Source organism: Amblyomma americanum, chromosome 4, assembly GCF_052857255.1.
Source record: "Amblyomma americanum isolate KBUSLIRL-KWMA chromosome 4, ASM5285725v1, whole genome shotgun sequence".
In the NCBI taxonomy this organism is placed as follows: Eukaryota; Metazoa; Arthropoda; class Arachnida; order Ixodida; family Ixodidae; genus Amblyomma; species Amblyomma americanum.
Window position 1 is genome coordinate 13084090 of NC_135500.1, and position 20427 is coordinate 13104516.

Sequence of the window (20427 nt, forward strand, 5' to 3'; positions counted from 1 at the left end):
GTCTTTATTAGTGTTGATGCTTGTAATGATGTTTAACAAGAACCCTGCACTTTGTATTGATTTTTGTTGTACCATTGTATATGTAACGACTACTCCCCCCCCTTATGTAATGCCCTAAACCAAGGGCCTTTAAGGGTAAATAAATGATGATGAATGATGATGATGACATGAGCGATTCTTCAAATTTGGCTGGACTGTACTACCCTTACAGTCCAAACTAGGCAGAGTGTGGTTTTTACCTTTCTGGACCACTAACACTTATGGCTACTCTCTATGTATCTGAGAAACGGCTTTGCGGAATCGATCTGATCGAGCCATTGCACTCTACAAGTGTTTGTTTCGGTCCCAAGGAAGGATGCAAAGAAAAAGCCATTCGTTTCACATTCGTTTCATCCTTGTGGGAGAAGCAAAGCCTTCTTTAACTGCGTAAACTGTGCCTTCATTTTTCTTCTACATGCCAGGCTGTTCTCCTTGGTTTTGAAATGAGTGAATTTAACTATTATTGGGCGACACTTTGATTCCGCGAATTCACCTATGCGATACACATATTCAGTAGTACCAGGATCAAGATGTAGTTCCAGTTTGTCAGCACAGAGTGTTCAGAGTCCCTCCATGACTCGCCTTTCGTATGATTTAAGCCACGGAAGGTAAAGTTATTCTTGCGTAGCCTGTTATTTGTACCAGTGCTTGCAGCTTTGATCTTTCTTAATCTGGGCACTAACGCTTGGTCCAGAGGCGGGTGGAAGGGATTGTTGGGCTGATTCTAGCGCCGCAATGCGGTTGGTAATGGATGCTAGCATTTTTTCAAGGGAGGACTATGCAGTTTTAAGCTGTTCAACTCTGCGAATGATGATTGGCTCATTTTCCTGTAATTGTTTTATTGTTTTTGTCAAGGCCTCGAGTTCGGGCAATCCGGGAGGGCCCGGATTTAGCTCGGCATCTCCAGAAATCAACAGCATGAGTTGATATATTGCTGCGGGCATTTCTGCACCACCACATACACTAAACAGTCCTCACCTTTTCAAGCTGTTGGGGCACAGCGCCACAACCAAGCAGCGGTTGCTACTACAATATTCTTTAAAAGGGCTCAAATAACTAACCTGAAACGTCAGAAGAGCATTCAACATAGACCTTTGAGGGTTGTCGTGCCCCGTCCTGCTTGCATCAGTGATTGGTTTAAGTAGAGAGCGGTCTTTTTGTCCTGTGATTGGTAACGTGATTGAAGAACGTTGCCAGGTAAGATGAGATCCGTGCGCCAAGTTTTGAATTCGTGCCGGGGCACGTGTTCGTGGACTGTCCAGGGAATTCAATGTAATGGTTCGGTAGCAGGAATGAAGCAGGTAGGTGTGGCGGCAGGCAGCCAGCATGATAGCACCTGTAACGTCGGAATAGAGTTCAACATGGTTCTTTGAGTGGTGCCACGCCCCGTTTGTAAAGGTGCCATTTGCCGTTGCCACAAAATTAACATACCATAAACTTGTGTGCCTTATCGGCACCACTAGCTCACTCGGGTCCAAGGGTTAATTCAGGCAGAGATCAGGGAATTATTTTATTTATTTAGGAAGTGGAGTGTGAACAATGAAGTTTACGCTCGTCAGTTGCGTGCACGGATGCCCTGTGCGATGTGTTGCTCCTCTCACATGTGTTGTGTGGTTTACAGACAGACTGCCCTGGCTACGACCCGGTGGTGATCGCTCATCTCTGCATGCCACAGGAGTTCGACTCTGAGGATGGTGCATCAGCAGCTGAAAGGCCAGTACCTCCTCATCTGCTGCCGCATTGCAATTCACGAGGCCAGGGCTAGAAGTGGCCTTCTTGACAGCAGCATGTTGGCGTGGTTCATGCGATTTGCAGAGTGTTTTGAACAGCCTCACTGCATACTGCAGTAATACCGGTTTTGCCACAGGGAATCCATGACACAGCACCTTCATATTGTGGTGGCGTTCAGCTGCTTGTTGTCAGTGCAGGCTCGCATCTCGCGGCTGTCACAGATGTGTCACTTATTATTTATTGGCGCAAACAGGTACAAGTGCACCACAAGGGTGCACCAAGCAAGCACAGACGCAGTTTTGTTCTTTTACCAATCCCCGTACGCCAACACTTATCGCTGCGCAGTCTTATCATACATTTCTTTGCATGGCATCAAACTTGCCCGCATGCAAATTAACTATCTGATCTGTTCTTCGTGAAAGCTGTGTCTGTATTAAAGGGATGATTAGGGTAACTCCATTTTTTAATTATGACAGTGTGCCTGCTGGCATAAAGTATTATTTACAAATAAAGACACCAACTGGACTCTCGAAGGAAGTGTCCGCTGGACAGCCTGGAGGTGGTCCACAATTGATAGCACGCAAAGAGGGGCAGAGCAAGTGTCCGCCTCGCTGACAGGAGTGGGGCAGAAGGGAAGGAGTCACCGAATGAGCTTTTTGTTCTGAGTAAAAATCTACTCCAATATATTGGACAACTGATCAGTAAAAATCATACTTCTTAAGTGATGTTGAGGTGCAGTGTGTTGTTGAGGTCACGTTCACTGTGACATTAGACGGGACATCCCACTTTGATTTAACAAGCACTAAAGCGGAGTCGCCTTTCACACCTTTCCCAGAGAAACTTTAATTCTGCACCCAGAGCTTTGAAGGAATCTTTGTACTTTACTAATGTTAGGGCTTACTACTAGACCTGTGTAGCGTGGGAGCCGTTCACAAATGTTCCCGAAGACCAGCGCTCAAAACGCTGCAAGATTCATCACAGGCATCTATGACTACGGTGTTAGAGGTTCGCAAATCGGGGAAAGTCTGGGGTGGAAGATGATGTCCACACACCCAAAGATATTCAGGTTAAAGCTTTTCCAGAATGTTACAGGAATAGACAAGAACGCATTTAAAACAGCAAACAAAAGTAAATAAATAAAATAAACCTTATTATCGATCAAAGAGACGAAGCAATAGCAAAAGAATAAGCCATGACTACAGCGCAGGGACACAACACAGAGATGTGGGGCTGGATTGGGGAGATAAATACGTTCTTCCCACTTAACTGCGGCTGACACACGCAGTTCAAAACCACCAGACTCCACCCCGTGATCGCGTACGCTACCAAGCGCTCGCCGAACACGGCGGGCCTTGCTCTGACGGAACAAAGGAATGACACATTGGCTGACACAAACAGTCATTTATTGCTGCAGCAACAATAACGCCAGCTAGCAACAAGATATGCTAACGAATCGAGGTCGTCCGACTCACCAGCAAGGTTCCGAGCGAATGTTCGCCCGCACTAGGGCAAGGTATATACTCCGAGGCTGGAAGGGACGAGATACGGGAGCCAGTCTTCCCGCCGTTTCCTCGCCCTGCTGGCAAAGAACGGAGCCACGAACAACATGTCCGCTCGCGCCGACGATCCCAGCCGAACCGCCTTCTGCCCTCTCCCGCATGCGAGCAGTCTCTCGCGCTGCGACGCTGGCGCCCTCTCTCATTAGTTGATGTAACTGACAAGGGAATGTGTTCCTCCTCGAGGCGAGGCTGCTGCTGCTCGGTGCCTCGCGGGAAAGCAAACACAGGGGACTGCAGGGCAGGTCCCTACATCCCCCCCAACCTTAAATAGACACACGCGCCTGGAAGTACATGCTATGGAGGAGTCTCCTGGTCTTCATGTCCTTGAGGCACGTCTTGCAGACTTGCTTCATGTAGAAAGGAAATGTGCACCTCATCACCTAGATCCTAGATTACCTCGAACAAGGCGGTGTTCCGAAGACGACGTGAAGGTCTCCGCTGGGATGACTCGAATGGCCCGCGGACTGCCGTGTCCGCAGGCCCGTGAAGAGAAGGCCGGCTGGAAAACTGCAAGCCAGGATTGTGCAGTAGTCGCCTGGGCAACAGCAGCCGGAGGTGACTGCTGACTGGTCTCGCCACAGCTGCCCCGAATGGATGTGGCGAACAGGATACAGGCCGCTCCGTCACAGCAGGTGGCAGCGATACGATGTGCACCGGACAGGAAGCCTGGGTGGCTCCATCGGATCTGCAAAATTGCCAAAACGCTCTCGGCGTGCCTTTAATGTAGGTCACGGGAGGGGAAACGGCATCCGCAAGGGCCTCGTGGCACAATGCCTACCTCGCTAGCAAAACATATCAGGCTGTGCAAACGCAAAGTTCGAGTGAACAAAGCCCTTTCTTGAGTTGAACGAGACTGCTTAGTTCATGCGAGGTTAAAAAAAAAAAAACGGGTGGGCAGCAAAGTGCGCCCCCTCTCAACAACACGGTCCAGTGGTCGTGTCTCTTCTGGCGTGGTGCAGGCAGCTCCGAAAAGCATTAGGCCTGACTACCACTGACAATGACCGTGACCACAACAAAGACCCGACAAGGGTTACGTGCGCGCGCAGCCACGAGGAGACTTCAGCTTTGCGGGGTGGTCTTGCCCCGCTCACTGCCCGAAGCAGCTTCTGAGCGGTCGGTGTCCACCGTATCGAACGGTGTCGGAGCGCCCGGTGCCGAGCTGCAATACCAGCGAGCTTGTAGCGGCACCCGTGGCCCCAGGCCACCCGGCTCCCGGAGCCGCGACTCCCAGAGTCGAAAAAGAGACAGTAGAGAAAATATATACAGAAACTCGGACCACCCATGCGGCTTCTGTACTCACTCGCTTCGGGCTCGGCAACTCCGCGGGCGCTAGGCCTCACGCTTCCTCGATGCGGACCAAGTGGTTCTCTTGAAGAAATTCCAGGGAAAACTTGATCAAAAATGTGCTAAGCATGCCGAAAAGTTCAAACATGCTGCAGTGTTATACAGTTCGCACTCAAGAAAGCATGCCGCATGTCTTGGGGAACAAATTCACTCTAGGCTTAGCAGTTGTCAAATCGACAAAGAGCGTTCCTCGATCCGAACAGACAGTCATCCAATGTTCCAAGAGCAGGCCCCGCGTTGGGCTGCCAGGTGTGGGATTTAATTAGGGAGATAAATAGTTTCTCCCCGCTTAATCGCAGCTGACACAGTTCAAAACCGCCAGACCCCACCCCGTGATCACGTACGCTACCGAGTGCTCGCCGACCACGGCGGGCCTTGCTCCGAGGGAACAAAGGAACGACACATTGACTGACACAAACAGGCATTTATTGCTACAGCAACAATAACGCCAGCTAGCAACAAGGTACGCTAATGAATCAAGGTCGTCCGACTCATCAGCAAGGTTCCGAGCGAATGTTCGCCCGCGCTAGGGCAAGGGATATACTCCGAGGCCGGACGGGATGAGATACGGGAGCCAGTCTTCCCGCCGCTTCCTCGCCCCGCCGGGGAAGAGTGGAGCCACGAGCGACACGTCCGCTCGCGCCGACGATCTCAGCCGAAGAGCCTCATGCCCTCTCCCGCACGCGGGCTGCAAGCAGTCTCTTGCGCTGCGACGCTGGCGCCCTCTCTCGTTAGTTGATGTAACTGGCAAGGGAATGTGTTCCTCCTCGAGGCGAGGCTGCTGCTGCACGGTGCCTCGCGGGAAAGCAAACACGGGGGACTGCAGGACAGGTCCCCACATCAGCACAGTGTTGTGTCCCTGCCTGTGTCCTTCTTCTACGTCCCGTTCGTTGCGCTGTATTCATGGAATATCGAAACCAACTCGCCCAACAATTTACCTTGTCGAAAAAAATAAGGCCTTACCAGAGTCACAATAATTTTAGTTTCCATTCTTTCCACGAAAAATAGAAGAATATAGTTTTTTGTTCCGGATGAGGTAGTGCGAATCGTGCGAATCTGCATTTATAGTTCATACTTGCAGTTGTCTGCCTTTTGCATTGTGGGACAGGTTTTGTAAATTGTTACTTTGCTTGCAGTTGAATCGTCTGCTTCTAGTTCTTTTTCTTTTTACCTTTGTATTTGTAAAGAAACCCACTGCCACTGTAGGTATTTGTTATAAATGGGTGCAGCAACCCTTGAAATAGGTTTAGCACCCTGGAAAGATATTCCTCAGATGCATTCAAAGCCTGCACTGCAATGTAGTGCCACATCATTTCCCCAAGAAGGGCCCTCAGAAAGGTTGCACTAAGTGCGCCCATGCTTTACGCACATTTCGATGGGCTTTTCTTGGCACAGCAGAGCAGGGGCTTCCCCTGTGCCCTGGAAATTTCATAATTTTCTGCATGTCGACATTTCCAGGCGCACAGGCAAAAGTTGAAGCCCCAACAAAATATATTTCAATCGTGTTCGCCACCGCAAAGCACTTGAAGTAAATCTGTAGAACAGTCTGCAGGGAATGGTTCTTTCTGTCCGGCAGCAAACGATGCATTTTTCGCTAAAAAATTTGGATTTACAAGTTTTACTGCTAATCAGTTAAAAGTGGCAACTGATTCACCATTGTGATATGAATGGCCTGAAAGTATGTTGAAATGCCTCTCTAGAAAACTGCATGTCGCGGCGTTTATGATGCGGCCCCCAGATGCAGCCGAGGCCAAGTGTCATGCTTGAGGGGAGGTGCCCGCACACCACAAAACAGAAACATCATCATCTCATTGGGCTAGGCATCAATTCCTTCCTTTATGGCTTTGTGTTGCACTGCCCAATGTAATTTCCCCCAATATTTCTGGGAAGTCTCCAGTCATGTGATACCACATTGAATTTTCCAAACGAGGGCAGAAGCATGTCTCGTTAAAAAAATACAAAAATAAATTGTCCTTTTGCTACGCTCGAAAATTTCCCTGAGCAGTGTAGAAGACATATGCTATCTGGCGTGAGTACTTTTTTAAGGCCTGTTTTAAAACAGGACGAATATGCGTGCAGTTTTTACCACCCTTGATCGTCCGGAGAACTGCTTCCTGTCAGCTCGAGGCTTAACAGGGGAGGAATGTTCATAGCAACTTGCTTGATGCGTGAATCTAGCGTATTTGCCAAACTTTACACCCAGAACTCAAGATTACCAGTGCATGCGAGACCCTGCTGAAGAAACTCAATCCAACGTCAAAGGTTAGCCAAGAAAGTTGCCAACAGGTACACAGTCTGCCTCCAGCATGAATGCACTGTGCCAGTCAGGCAGTGAAGATGTTCTTTGTTCTTTGCACAGACAATGTCTCTTCCTTCAGTGCATCTAACCTGCGGCCGTGAGCACATTGGTCAGACAGGCCAGTGTTGTAACGCTGGAAATTCGTGTGGACTGACAGTTGTCAGATCAAGGCTCGCAAAACGATTGACAGCACGGTCTACAGAATTTCAAAGGAAGCCGATCTCTCCATTATGAACTAGCCAGCCTAATTGCTTGAACCAAGAATCATGTCAGAATACTTCTCATCTTCCGAGCTAAACTGCTTTTTAGGCACCTCTTCACTATGAGCCATTCACATTAATGCGCGTAGCCTTCGCAAAAATTATGATGCCATCCATGATTTCCTTTTCACCTTTTCAACCTCATATTCGATCATTGCTGTTACAGAAACTTGGTTGAATGACAGTGACAAAGACTTATATTCTTTCCCTTCATATGCCTCCGAATATTGTCACAGAGGGACATCGGATCATGGTAGAGCAGCGATATATGTATCTAAACTTCTCACATCCAAGCGAAGACATGATCTAGACATGAAAATAACTAATTGCGAATCAGTATGGATAGAATTTGAAGATTCCTTCCTAAGTACTGATAACAAAAAAATGGTATTTGGATGCATATATCGCTCTCCATCGTCATCCGTAACAGACTTCTGTTCACCTCTTCAGCAGAACCTGAGCATACTCTCATTTCAAAACAGCAACGTCGTCACTGTTGGTGACATAAATATAAACCTTCTGGACACCAGTTCTGCTAGCAGCCTGAATTACGCTACCTCTTTTTACGCTTTCGGTTTCGAATGCCTAATCTCTATTCCAACTCGTTGCACTGCTGACAACAGCAATACTTTAATAGATCATGCTCTATCTAACCTATTATCTCCTCCTGATGCTGGTGTTCTAAACATAGACATCACCGACCACTATCCTATATTCATTTGGTTTAGCACTAAACCAAGGCAAAATGACACATCATATACCAAAGTAGTCCTCGATAAGGATAAGTTCATTACCTCAGTTACTAACACTGACTGGTCCTCGTTAATGTCGATCCAAAATCCCCAACATGCATTCACACAGTTTCTAAACCTAATTATCAACTACGTTCATTCTCCTTCACAAACACACAAATGCAAAAGAAAATACTCTGCTCCCCAAAACCCATGGATCTCGGATACCCTTCTTAGAGAAATGAGAAAAAAAGAAAACCTTTACAAGAAAACAAAGTGTCAACCTTTCAACATCAATTTGATGAAGAGGTACAAAAAACTTACTAATGACTTATCTGCAAAACCTAAAGGGGCAAAGAAACAATACATTGAGCACCGCATCCTAAGTTGTGGTAACAATAAGAAGAAAGAATGGGAGGTCGTTAATTCCTTCTTTAACAGAACTACTTATTCAGAACGGGTATCAAAGATTCAGCAGGAAAACAATATCTACACAAATCCGAAAGAAATTGGAGATGCCTTTATTAATCATTTTGTTAGCGATTACCCTACTTCACCAGACAACTATCATGATATAGCATATATATAATCGTCTACCACATTATTTTTTTATTTTCCCCACCACTCCAGAGGAAATTGTTAATGTCATACGTCGTTTAAAGCTAACAAGCCCTGGGCTTGATGGTCTAAATCCAACTGACATCAAACTAATTGCTCATACTATTTGCGATCCACTCTCCCATATTGTTAATCTAATATTTAAAACTGGCATCATTTCTGAAGAATTGAAACGAGGAAACATAATCCCTGTCTTTAAGAAAGGAGATCGTTTCCGTCTAACCAATTACCGACCCATCTGCATTCTTTCCTTTTTCAGTAAGGTTGCCGAAAAACTCATTGAGGTGCGATTGACTAAATATCTTGATAAATTCAATATCATTTCTTGGAAACAGTTCGGTTTTCACCCAGGATTCTCAACGGATCTAGCTCTCATTACACTAACTGACCAGCTAAAGGCTTCCATAGACGAGGGCAAGTTTGCTGGTTCTGTTTTTGTTGATTTGTCAAAGGCTTTTGACGCGATAAATCACGCAGTTTTATTTCTTAAGTCAGAAGAAATCGGTATAACTGGTCATTCTTTGTTACTAATCAAAAATTATTTATGTAATAGACCTCAGATTATTTGTGTATCTGGTGTTTATTCTGAAGTTAAGGTTTCTAACATGGGCGTGCCACAAGGATCAATCCTCGGCCCAATTTTATTTCTAATATATATTAACAGTTTACCAAAATCCCTTATTTCTTCCCAATGTATACTATACGCCGATGATACCACAATATATAACTCCGATAGTAGCATAACTGCGCTTACATCCAAACTTAACGAAGATTTAGCTAATATATACTATTGGTGTTCTAAACATATCTTAAAAATAAACTGATAAAACTAAGTTTGTATTGTTCACATCTCCTCAACAACAAACTACTTATGTTCCCCCCATTTGCCTAGGCCCGCATGTCATTCCAGTCAGCAAATCATCATTGTTTTTAGGAGTAGAATTAGATCGCCATCTAAAATTTCATTCCCATATTTCTGGCATTAAATCGAAGATGGCATATGGCTTAAGAATTCTCATCAGAACTCGCCCTTACTTTAATCAGTCTGTACTTTTAACCTTGTATAACTCGTTCATTCATTCCCATCTCTCTTACTGTATAACATGCTGGGGTAACACCTACAATACTCATTTGACGTCATTGCAAGTAGTTCTAAATCAAGCAGTCCGAATACTAACATGCAGCCTCTTCAATTCTAATGGTCAATCTTTACTCAATTCACTGCGAATTCTCTCCGTACCTCAACTTGTCCAACTTAACCTTGGTATCTTCATATACAAAGTAATTAATGAACATATTTAATTTCCATCCATCCCAAGACCAGAGCTCACCAACACCAGCACCACAAGATTTCCGATTAACAGGAACCTAATTCTGCCTCAAGTACGCACCAATTATGGGAAGCAAACCTTACCGGTGGAATTAAAAAAACACAAATATGTGCACTATTTTCCCCATCACCAATTTACTGTTCAGTTTTTCGCTTTTTTAGTAATTTTGTAATTTATAAGTAGAACTGAATAACTGTATAACTATAAGCACTGTATAACTTCTATTTTCATTATTCTGCTTGGTTGTTGTATATGCCTACTCACCCCTGTATATAACATGTGTGTCGCCGCAGAAATATGTAACGACACGATTGTTTCATTAACTTCTTATTACTACTGCTATGCTTGCATTTATATTAGCATTTTGATTAACAATATAGGAGGTCCCAGTACGGTCACTGACTACGGGACCTCCTTCTGTATACATTTATCCAGACTGTATTTCCTTCTTTTATAAATAAACATGATTCTGAATGCATTGTTTGGTTTAAAAGAATGGGTGAGCATGACATAAGATGAGGTGACGATGGGCACTCAACTTGTTTACGTGGGAGACGCTGGGCACGACAGACCAACGGCAGTAATGAATGTGCAAAACTAACAAAGCATGCTACCATGCACCTGGCTTGCAGAAGTGCTTACTAACAATCTCAAATTCCTTATCCCATAGCAATACATATTGGTCGCTAAACGCACTGCATCCTCATGTGCTTTGCTACCCGCGAATACTATTGCTCATTTGAGCATTTAAATTTCTTCTCCTGTTGTTTTTGAAGACGTATCTCATCCTTGAGTCACCAATTGTTTTTATTTATTATGTATATTTCTTTGTAGTTAAAAGGTGGCTTTTTCTGGAAAATAAAATCATTTGGTAGTTGACGCTAGTGTTGTCATGTGCATTGCTTCGTCCTCGTTTCATTGTGCCAGTTTGCATTTTTCCAGATACAAGGTCCATTAGAAAAGTATCCGACCTTTGGCCGAAGAAAAAAAACTGGCATAACTGGAGCGTTGGAAACCTAATCACCCTCAGAGTAGTCTCCTTGGGACTCCATACACTCCTCCCAGTGGTGCTGCCATTGTTGTAAGCATTCCGAGAAGGCCTCTTTTGGAATGGGGTTTAGCTCAGCTGTTGTTGTAGCCATAGTGGCCTCTCTTGTCTGAAATCGGGCTCTTTCAATGGCCTCTTGATTTTGGAAACAGCCAGAAGTCGCAGGGGGCCATATCAGGAGATTAAGGAGCCTGTTGAACTACTGGAGCCTGGTTTTTCGCCAAAAATGTCTGAATCAAGTGCAAGGAATGTGCAGGAGCATTGTCGTGATGGATGCGCCAATTTTCTGTTGACCACAACTTCGGTCTCTTGCGCCGCACAGCATCACGTAGGCGATGGAGGATCACTGTAGTACTCTTTGGTGACTTGTTGACCCTGTGGTGCGTATTCGTGGTGTACCACACTGCGGGAATCAAAGAAAGCAATCAGCATCACTTTGACGTTGCTGTGCACTTGGCGGGCCTTCTTTGGTCTTTTTCACCGCAACTCTCTTCATGGCCAAACCTTCAGTGATAATGGAATGTGCAGAAAAAGTGCTCATGCCCACCTCTTCTGCAATTTCTCAGATTGTCACATGACGGTCCTGTATCACCACAGCGTTCACTTCGGCAGTGACCTGGTCATTTCATCATGTTGATGGCCGACCGGAGCGTGGCTCGCTCTCCATCGATGTGCGGCCGCCTTTAAATTGGTTGTACCACTGCTTAATCTGTGTGCTGCTCATAGCATCATATCCGAAAGCCGTGTGAATCTTCCGAATGGTTTTCACTTGGCTGTCTCCCAGTTTCTGGCAAAATTTGATGCAGTGGCGCTGCTCCAGTCGCTCTGCCATTTTCCTTGGACTAATGAAAAAACCGATGAGAGCACTGCGCACTACCTCACTGAAATGCTACGTCCCAGCGACTGACGCTATCGGCAGGCGATAAGGTCGGATACTTTTCTAACAGACCTCGTATATCTGAAAAGAACAAACTAGCTCAAACAAACATATTGCTTGAGTATCAGCCACAAATCAACTGCCCCAAAACTGCCAAGAGAAGATGCTTCATCCATTGTCTGAGACATGTACTACTTTGTAAAAATGGCTTGACTTGAATGTAACAAAATATTTAGCGCAAATGAAATCCTATATTGCAAATAGCGTAATTTGTCCAGTCACCATCATCATCAGCCTGACTGCAGGATAAAGGCCTCTCCCATGTCTCTCCAACTAACCCTGTCCTTTGCCAGCTGCGCCCACCCTATGCCCGCAAACTTCTTAATCTCATCCGCCCACCTAACTTTCTGCTGCCCCCCTGTTACCCTTAAGGACCAGCGGTTGTCTTCATTCAATCAATCAAAGACTTTGTTTCTTTTGAACCAAGAAAGGGGAAGCTGAGGCAAAAGGCCCATAGCACATGACGAGGTTTCAGCTTCCCTGTGTACAGTTTGCAGTACAGTGAAGCGGGAAAAAAAAATTGAGCATGTTACAAAGCAAGAGAAAATTCAGCATATTACAGAGCAAAACAAAGAGAAGGGGGCTTGCAAATGGAATGAAATGTGATCAGAGCCAAACAACAAATGATAACATAACAGCAGACTTCGCTTGCACACTGAAAATAAATTGGTGAAATATACAAACCTGTTCAATGGTAGTAATATTGAGCAGGCACAAAAAAGGGGCTGTATACTGTAACGTGAAGATGTGCACACCAAAAGGGAAAAATATATTTACAGGGAAACAGCTTACAGCCACGCAGCCGAACAACCGGGCACGCGAAGCCCAGCAGCAGAAACGCACTTCGTCCTCTTCGCGTTCCAAGCGCGAGCGCACCAAGCACGAGCGTTCCAAGCACAAGCACAACCGTAGCATAACTCCCGGCGGCAAAAGCACCGTCCCGGTGCTAAGTGGATGATGTAGCAGGCGTGTGGTACGGTTTGAGACGGACTACATGAACGACGTCAGTCAAAGGGCTAGTGGACGACGTCGGAGCATGAAGAGGTGTAATCTCGTAGGTCACGTCAGTCACCTGACGGAGAACTCGATAAGGGCCACTGTACTGACGTAGAAGTTTCTCAGAGAGACCGACATGGCGAGAAGGAGACCAAAGGAGGACGAGTGAGCCCGGCGGATAGTGTACTGGGCGATGCCGGCGGTCGTAAACTGACTTCTGGTAGGTCTGAGATGCGGTGAGCCGGTCTCGGGCGATTTCACGGGCCATAGTTGCTCGGGAGATGGCGTCGCGTGCATACTCTGTGGTCGAGGCAGTAGAACTCGGTAGTAATGTATCCAATGGCAGCGCAGGATGCCGACCAAACAGAAGGTAGAAAGGAGAATAGCCGGTGGTATCATGCCGCGACGAATTATAAGCAAATGTTACATAAGGCAAGGCAACGTCCCAATCGCGGTGGTCGGGCGAGACATACATGGATAGCATATCGGTCAGAGTCCTGTTGAGGCGCTCGGTAAGCCCGTTCGTCTGGGGATGGTAAGCTGTAGTGAGCTTATGCTGCGTGCCACAGGACCGGAGGATATCGTCAACTACTCGGGACAAAAAGTAGCGGCCGCGGTCCGTCAGCAATTGGTGTGGAGCGCCGTGGTGAAGGATTACGTTCTGCAATAGGAAGTCGGCGACATCGGTTGCGCAACTTGTTGGTAACGCACGCGTGATAGCGTACCGGGTCGCATAGTCGGTCGCGACAGCAATCCAACGGTTGCCGGAGCAGGATGTCGGGAAAGGTCCGAGAAGGTCGAGTCCAACACGGTAGAATGGTTCGAGAGGTACGTCAATAGGCTGTAGAAGGCCAGCAGGCAACGTTGATGGTCTCTTCCTGCGTTGACAGAGGTCGCAGGAGGCAACGTAACGCCGAACAGAGCGGTACAGACCAGGCCAAAAGAAGCGGCGTCGGACCCGATCGTATGTGCGGGAGACGCCGAGGTGGCCTGCGGTCGGTAGGTCGTGTAGTTCCGCTAGGACAGATGAACGGAGACGCTGGGGAACGACTAGGCGGTATAGGACGCCATCCTGAATGACGAACAGTTGCAATGAAGGATCTCGGCTGGCACAGTTGAGGCGATCAATGAGAATACGCAAGGAAGAGTCTTGTCGCTGCTCGTCCGCGATGTTAACCAGATTGGAGATAGCGAAGAGGCACGGGCCGAGGTCGTTGTCTCCAGGATCAGGCGGCTCTACAGGGTGCCGAGACAGGCAGTCGGCGTCTTGATGGAGACGCCCTGACTTGTAATGAACAGTGTAAGAATACTCTTGGAGGCGCAACGTCCAACGTCCGAGCCGGCCTGTGGGGTCTTTCAGTGAAGACAGCCAACAAAGGGCGTGGTGATCGGTCACTACGGAGAATGGACGGCCAAACAGGTACGGTCGGAACTTAGCTACGGCCCAAACAAGAGCTAGACACTCGCGCTCTGTAATTGAGTAATTTCGCTCAGCTGTAGAAAGGAGGCGGCTGGCATATGCAATAACGCGTTCTTGCCCTTGGTGACGTTGGGCTAGCACGGCGCCAATCCCATAACCGCAGGCGTCTGTGCGAACTTCAGTCGGAGCCGACGGATCAAAATGGGCCAGAATAGGTGGGGAGGTGAGTAAGTCGACTAGCAAAGAAAAGGCCTCCTCTTGGGCAGGGCCCCAGGTAAAAGGGGTGTCTTTCTTTAGAAGGTCGGTCAGGGGGCGAGCGGTGCCGGCAAAATTTTTGATGAAACGGCGGAAGTACGAGCAGAGGCCGACGAAGCTGCGCACATCCGTAGACGACTGGGGAATAGGGAAGTCCTTGACGGCTTTAACTTTAACAGGATCCGGGCGGACACCAGAAGCGTCGACTAGATGTCCGAGAATGGTGAGTTGACGGTGACCGAATTGACATTTCGACGAATTGAGCTGTAGCCCGGCTCGACGGAAGACAGAAAGAATGCTCGCCAGTCTTTCGAGGTGCGTGGTAAACGTGGGCGAAAAAACCACAACATCGTCGAGGTAACATAGACATGTGGACCATTTAAAGCCGCGAAGCAAGGAGTCCATCATTCTTTCGAAGGTAGCTGGCGCATTACAGAGACCGAATGGCATAACTTTAAACTGATATAAGCCGTCCGGTGTGACGAATGCCGTCTTTTCGCGGTCATTGTCATCAACAGAGATTTGCCAATACCCGGACCGAAGGTCAATTGAAGAGAAAAATTTGGCTCCGTGAAGGCAGTCCAAAGCATCGTCTATTCTTGGGAGTGGATAGACGTCTTTTTTTGTTATGTTGTTTAGGTGCCGGTAATCAACGCAAAAGCGCCAGCTGCCGTCCTTCTTTTTAACCAGCACAACTGGTGAGGCCCAAGGGCTCGACGAGGGCTCTATGATGTCTTTACTGAGCATCTTGTCCACCTCTTGCTGTATGATGGTGCGTTCTGTACTGGACACTCTGTAGGGTCGTCTGTGAATAGGAGCTGCGTCACCGGTGTTGATGCGATGCGTGACCACAGATGTTCGAGCCAAAGGGCGGTCATCGAAGTCAAAGATGTCGCGAAAAGACGACAGAAGATACCGAAGGTCGTGAGCTTGCCCTGGTAAGAGGTCAGCAGCAATCATTTTTGCATATTCATCAGGTGGTGGGACGTCAGAGTCGCGGCAGTTCGACGAGGGTGGGACGCTTCTCACCGCCGATACGACGCATTCGGCAGCAGGGCACAGCGTGGCGAGCGACATACCTTGTGGGAGCGGCTGAACGTAAGAGGCAAAGTTGAGAACCGGAAGGGACGCTTGATTTGCCGACATGGTGACAACTGTATGCGCAAGGGCAACACTGCGTGTAAAGGGCACATCAGGAACCGGAGTAATGATGTAGTCACCATCGGGAACTGGCGGGACCGAGGAGAAACGGACATAAGTGGCGGCATCGGGGTCCAGGCGGACAAAGTCGGCGGTGCACATTCGGTGAACAATTGGATCCGGTGGCTCTGAAGGAACAGGTAGAGCGAGTTGAACGATGCTTGTGGCGCAATCTATAAGGGCGGAATGGTCGGTGAGAAAGTCAAGGCCGAGAATGATGTCATGAGGGCAGTGTTCGAGGTCAGTGAAGAGCACAGAAGTATGGCGGCCGGCTATTGAAACACGAGCAGTACACATTCCGACGACAATAGACATACCGCCATTTGCAACACGGACCACAGTTGAGGGGGCAGGAGTGAGCACTTTCCTTAGGCGACGGCGAAGACGAGCATTCATGACTGAGACGTGCGCTCCAGTGTCGATCAGAGCGGTAACAGGGACCCCGTCCACGTCGACGTTAAGGATGTTCCGATGAGCATGAAGAGTTAAAGGAGGGTTTTCTGGTCGGGTCGTCAGAGCAGCATCACCCCCAGACGCTGCAGCCATCAGTTTTCCGACCGGGAGCGGGCATATGGGGCCGGCGACGAAGGGCGGCGAGGTCGGGGCGATGGAGATCGACGGCGCTGAGGTGACAACGAACGGTTGGTAAGCGGGGTCTGAGCGTTGTGGCCAGAAGAGGTCGTTTCCGAGGGCGAGGGAGAGCGGCGGGAATATGCAGAACCCGGCGGGTAGCGGCTGTAGGTCGAGGACGGACGGCTTCGGCAGTGTCGAGATATGTGGCCAACTCGGGAGCAGTTAAAGCAGATGGGCCTGTCATCAGGTGTTCTCCATTCATCTGGATTGCGGCTGCGTCGAGGGTAGTATGCACGTTCAGAACCGAGCTCCGGGGACATGCGGCGAGCATATGGGGCACTAACTGAGCAAACAGGTTGAATCCCAAGATTGGCAAATTCTTTGCGAACGACAGCCTGTATAAGGGATACTGCTGGAGTACTGTCTGTTGCGGGTGGATGAAACGCAACGGGGAACATTGCCTCTACTTCTTGGCGCACAAGTCGTGTCAGGCTCTCAGATGTCGGCAGACGGCTCGGTGGAGTCGAGTCTACACAGGACGACGTCGCAGTCGTATTCGGCAACCGCGTGAACTGCGGAGAAATTCGGCGGCTCTTCGCTTGTTCGAACCGGCGGCATTCCTTGATGATTGCGTCAACCGTTCCGCAGTCCTTGTATACAAGAAGGTTAAAGGCGTCATCTGCGATGCCTTTGAGCACGTGACCTACTTTGTCGCACTCTGACATAGTGGCGTCGACTTTCATGCAGAGAGCTAATATGTCCTGAATGTATGATACATAGGACTCTGTGGACATTTGTGCACGGCATGCGAGCTCCTTCTTCGCAGCGAGCTGACGCCCGAATGGCTTACCAAACAGGTCACAAAGCTTGCGCTTGCAGAGATCCCAGCTGGTGAGTTCATCCTCGTGGGTCTCGAACCATACCCTGGCAGTGCCCGTCAGGTAGAAGATGACGTTGGCCAACTTTAGGGTCGGGTCCCACCTGTTGTGTGTGCTCACGCGCTCGTACATTGCGAGCCAGTCCTCCACGTCGACGCCGTCCGTTCCGTTGAAGGTCCCAGGATCTCTCGGATGGGCAATGATGAACGCCGGGTTGGCGGACGCCGACGGAGCGGCCCCTTCGCTGGTCATGGTTGAAGAGCCGGCGAGCTGACGACCGCTGCGAAGTTCCGTGCTTGCTGTGGCTGTACCCCGCACTTCCACCAATAATGTAACGTGAAGATGTGCACACCAAAAGGGAAAAATATATTTACAGGGAAACAGCTTACAGCCACGCAGCCGAACAACCGGGCACGCGAAGCCCAGCAGCAGAAACGCACTTCGTCCTCTTCGCGTTCCAAGCGCGAGCGCACCAAGCACGAGCGTTCCAAGCACAAGCACAACCGTAGCAATATGTTAGGTATGCTGAGATTGTGTCAGAACGTCAGTGCACGAAAGTTTAAGGATTGAACATGTCATTTTAATTACGTCAAGTTACATTTGGTTATTGCATAAAATGTTTGAGGGGAACCCTAAAATCAAGATCACCTGAAAAATGTTTTAGGGCAGTAGGTGCTTGATAGTTCATTTTCCGTTTCCCGTAGTTCTCAGCCTTTGCATTGCATGCCTGCCCTGCCCAAGCCCATTTCTTCCTCTTGATTTTGGTTAGGATGTTATTAACCAACATTTGATCTCCCACCCACTCTGCCCGCTGTTACACCTATCAATGTTACACCTATCATTTTGCTTTCCATAGCTCGCTGCATTGTTCTTAACTTAAGCTGAACCGTTAGCATTGTGGAAAAACAACGTAATGACGAAGATGGAATGAAGAAACAAGGATGAATGCTGCACTCTCAACTGAACATTTATTCCGGAAAGTACAGGTGTAAATAGAAAGTGGTAAAAATAGTCAATCATCAAAGCAGCAGTCGTCACCAGAAAAAATTCACCTAAGAGCAGCAACTAAGAAACACGGCTCATATAATTCCCTGATAGCCCGAAGAGGATGCTAAAAAATGGAATTCCCTATCAGTCAGCGTCACAGAAGGCTGACTGATGCAAATTCCCTGGCACATTTGCATGGGGAAAGTTTCCATCAATTCCTGGACTAGTTGCTCTCAGTGCCAGAAAAGAAACGTAACTTTTGCAAGCAAAGGAGTGAGTGGTTGGTTGGTTTTTGGGGAAAGGAAATAGCACAGTATCTGTCTCACATATACCTGAACAGTGCTGTAAGGGAAGGGATAAAGGAGGGAGTGAAAGAAGAAAAGAAGAAAGAGGGGCCGTAGTGGCGAGCTGTGGAAAATTTCGACCACCTGGGGATCTGCACTGGCATCACATAGCACACGGGTGCCTTAGCGTTTCGCCTCCATCGAAACGCAGCTGCCGCTGTCGGGTTGGAACCCGGGAATTCCGGATCAGTAGCCAAGTGCCCTAACCACTGAGCCACCGCAGCCTGTGCATTTTTTTCTTTTTCTTTGCACCATTGGTCTCGCATGTGCAGCAGTGTCGGCAGATTGTTAAGAGAGCCTCTGTCTAGCAGCCTGTTGTGTTCCCTCAATCTCTCATTTATAATTGGCCTTTTTGCCCGATGTACGTGGCCCCACAAGATAACCTTTACGTTAGCCTCCATGTTTCTGCCCCGTAGGTGAGTACTGGTAAGATACAGCTTCTTGCAAACCAGCGCAATGGCTCGAAGCCAAATAAGGTAGGGACAAAACGCAGTGCTGAACTAACAACAGAATGGTTTTATTCAGGACACCAGCGCTTAAGTACACGCTGGTATCACAGGAAAACAAAAATATAGAGAAAACATCAAGTTCCACAGGCTAATCATTCTGAGCGTGTGAAAGCTTTGCCGATGCACGTAATCTAGGACATCAAGTATTCATGGTCTTTCTTCAAGATAGCAACACAAGGGGTGCTTATGCATTCCGTACGTATCCTCATGATCTCTGATGCCTCAATTATCTCCCTGGTGAGGTGGTCTTTGCTTTTTGCTAGAATTTTGCTCTTCTCGAACATTGGTCGGCATGAACAATCACGGCAATGAATTCCGATATGGTGGACAGCATTCTTCACGTTATTGTTGTGCTCCTGAAGTCTTTCATTTAAACAACAACCAGTTTGGCCGACATACGAACCACCACAGGACAAAGGAATTGAATGCACCAAGTTGTCTCGGCACTGAACATATTTCTTCTCATGCTTCTCCGTGCACACAGGAACATCGTGACATGTTTTTTCAGGCCGATTTACATGCGCGCATAAAATCCTCAATTTTACATTGGTTGAAAAAACATCTACTCTAGCTCTAGCGCTGAACTTACAACTGATTATTTTATTAGGAAGAAGCACGTCATATATGCAGGGCATGTTGCTTGGCTAGTTGGTAGTTGTCGAACAGGAAACAGAGAGGATATGCAAAGAGCGCACATGCGTAATGTCAATGAACTCCTAGTGCTAGGAAAAGATAAAACTGCTTTAAAAGCACGCGTGCATCTGGAGAACCGCTACCCACTATGTAGCATATTTATTTCTCGAAGAGATAATGTGACAGATGGCATACTCACGCACCCTTTACTTTTTCTGATAATATGGTCCAACCCACTTATAACGATACCGGTTTTAACAATATATTGGTTACAACAGTGAAAAGCTGTGGCACGGTCACTTTTGTATGTTTTCTATGGTAAAATAACCCGCTTACTACAATGCCCTTATGCTGCATTTTCTGTTATAACAATGAAGTCTGGCTCCTGGGTGCTTGTGCCAAACGGTAGTGAAATGCGAAATAAAAAAAAAAAAAAAGAAATTCCAGCCACTGCATTCTCCCCGCCGCGCGCTCATACAAAACCTGTTTTCCAGCCTTCTCCGCATCGCCAGCCTCGCGCGCCTCACTCCCGCTGCCCTTCCACCCCGCCAAACACAAATAGGCTGCGCCCATAGCTCTATGCCGCGCCACCCTCCGAAACATGAATGGACCTCGCGAACGTGGCGACAGTGCTGATCTGCTCGCTCGCCCCTCATTCTGTGCATTTCTGCCAATGGATTTTAGTTGTTTGTATTATACCCCTGTCACACGGGCACTTTCGATCCTCATTGAGTC

General features: G+C 47.8%; 1 protein-coding gene across 3 annotated transcripts in view; it reads left to right on the plus strand.

The window, feature by feature from the left end:
• Positions 1–20427, plus strand: part of LOC144127801 (DENN domain-containing protein 2D-like) — a 352039-nt gene that overhangs the window by 121157 nt on the left and 210455 nt on the right. For all 3 annotated transcript variants that reach the window (XM_077660720.1, XM_077660718.1, XM_077660719.1), the window contains one exon: positions 1661–1752. In XM_077660720.1, coding sequence (XP_077516846.1) covers positions 1661–1752 — 92 coding nt within the window. The remainder of the gene's footprint in view (positions 1–1660; positions 1753–20427) is intronic.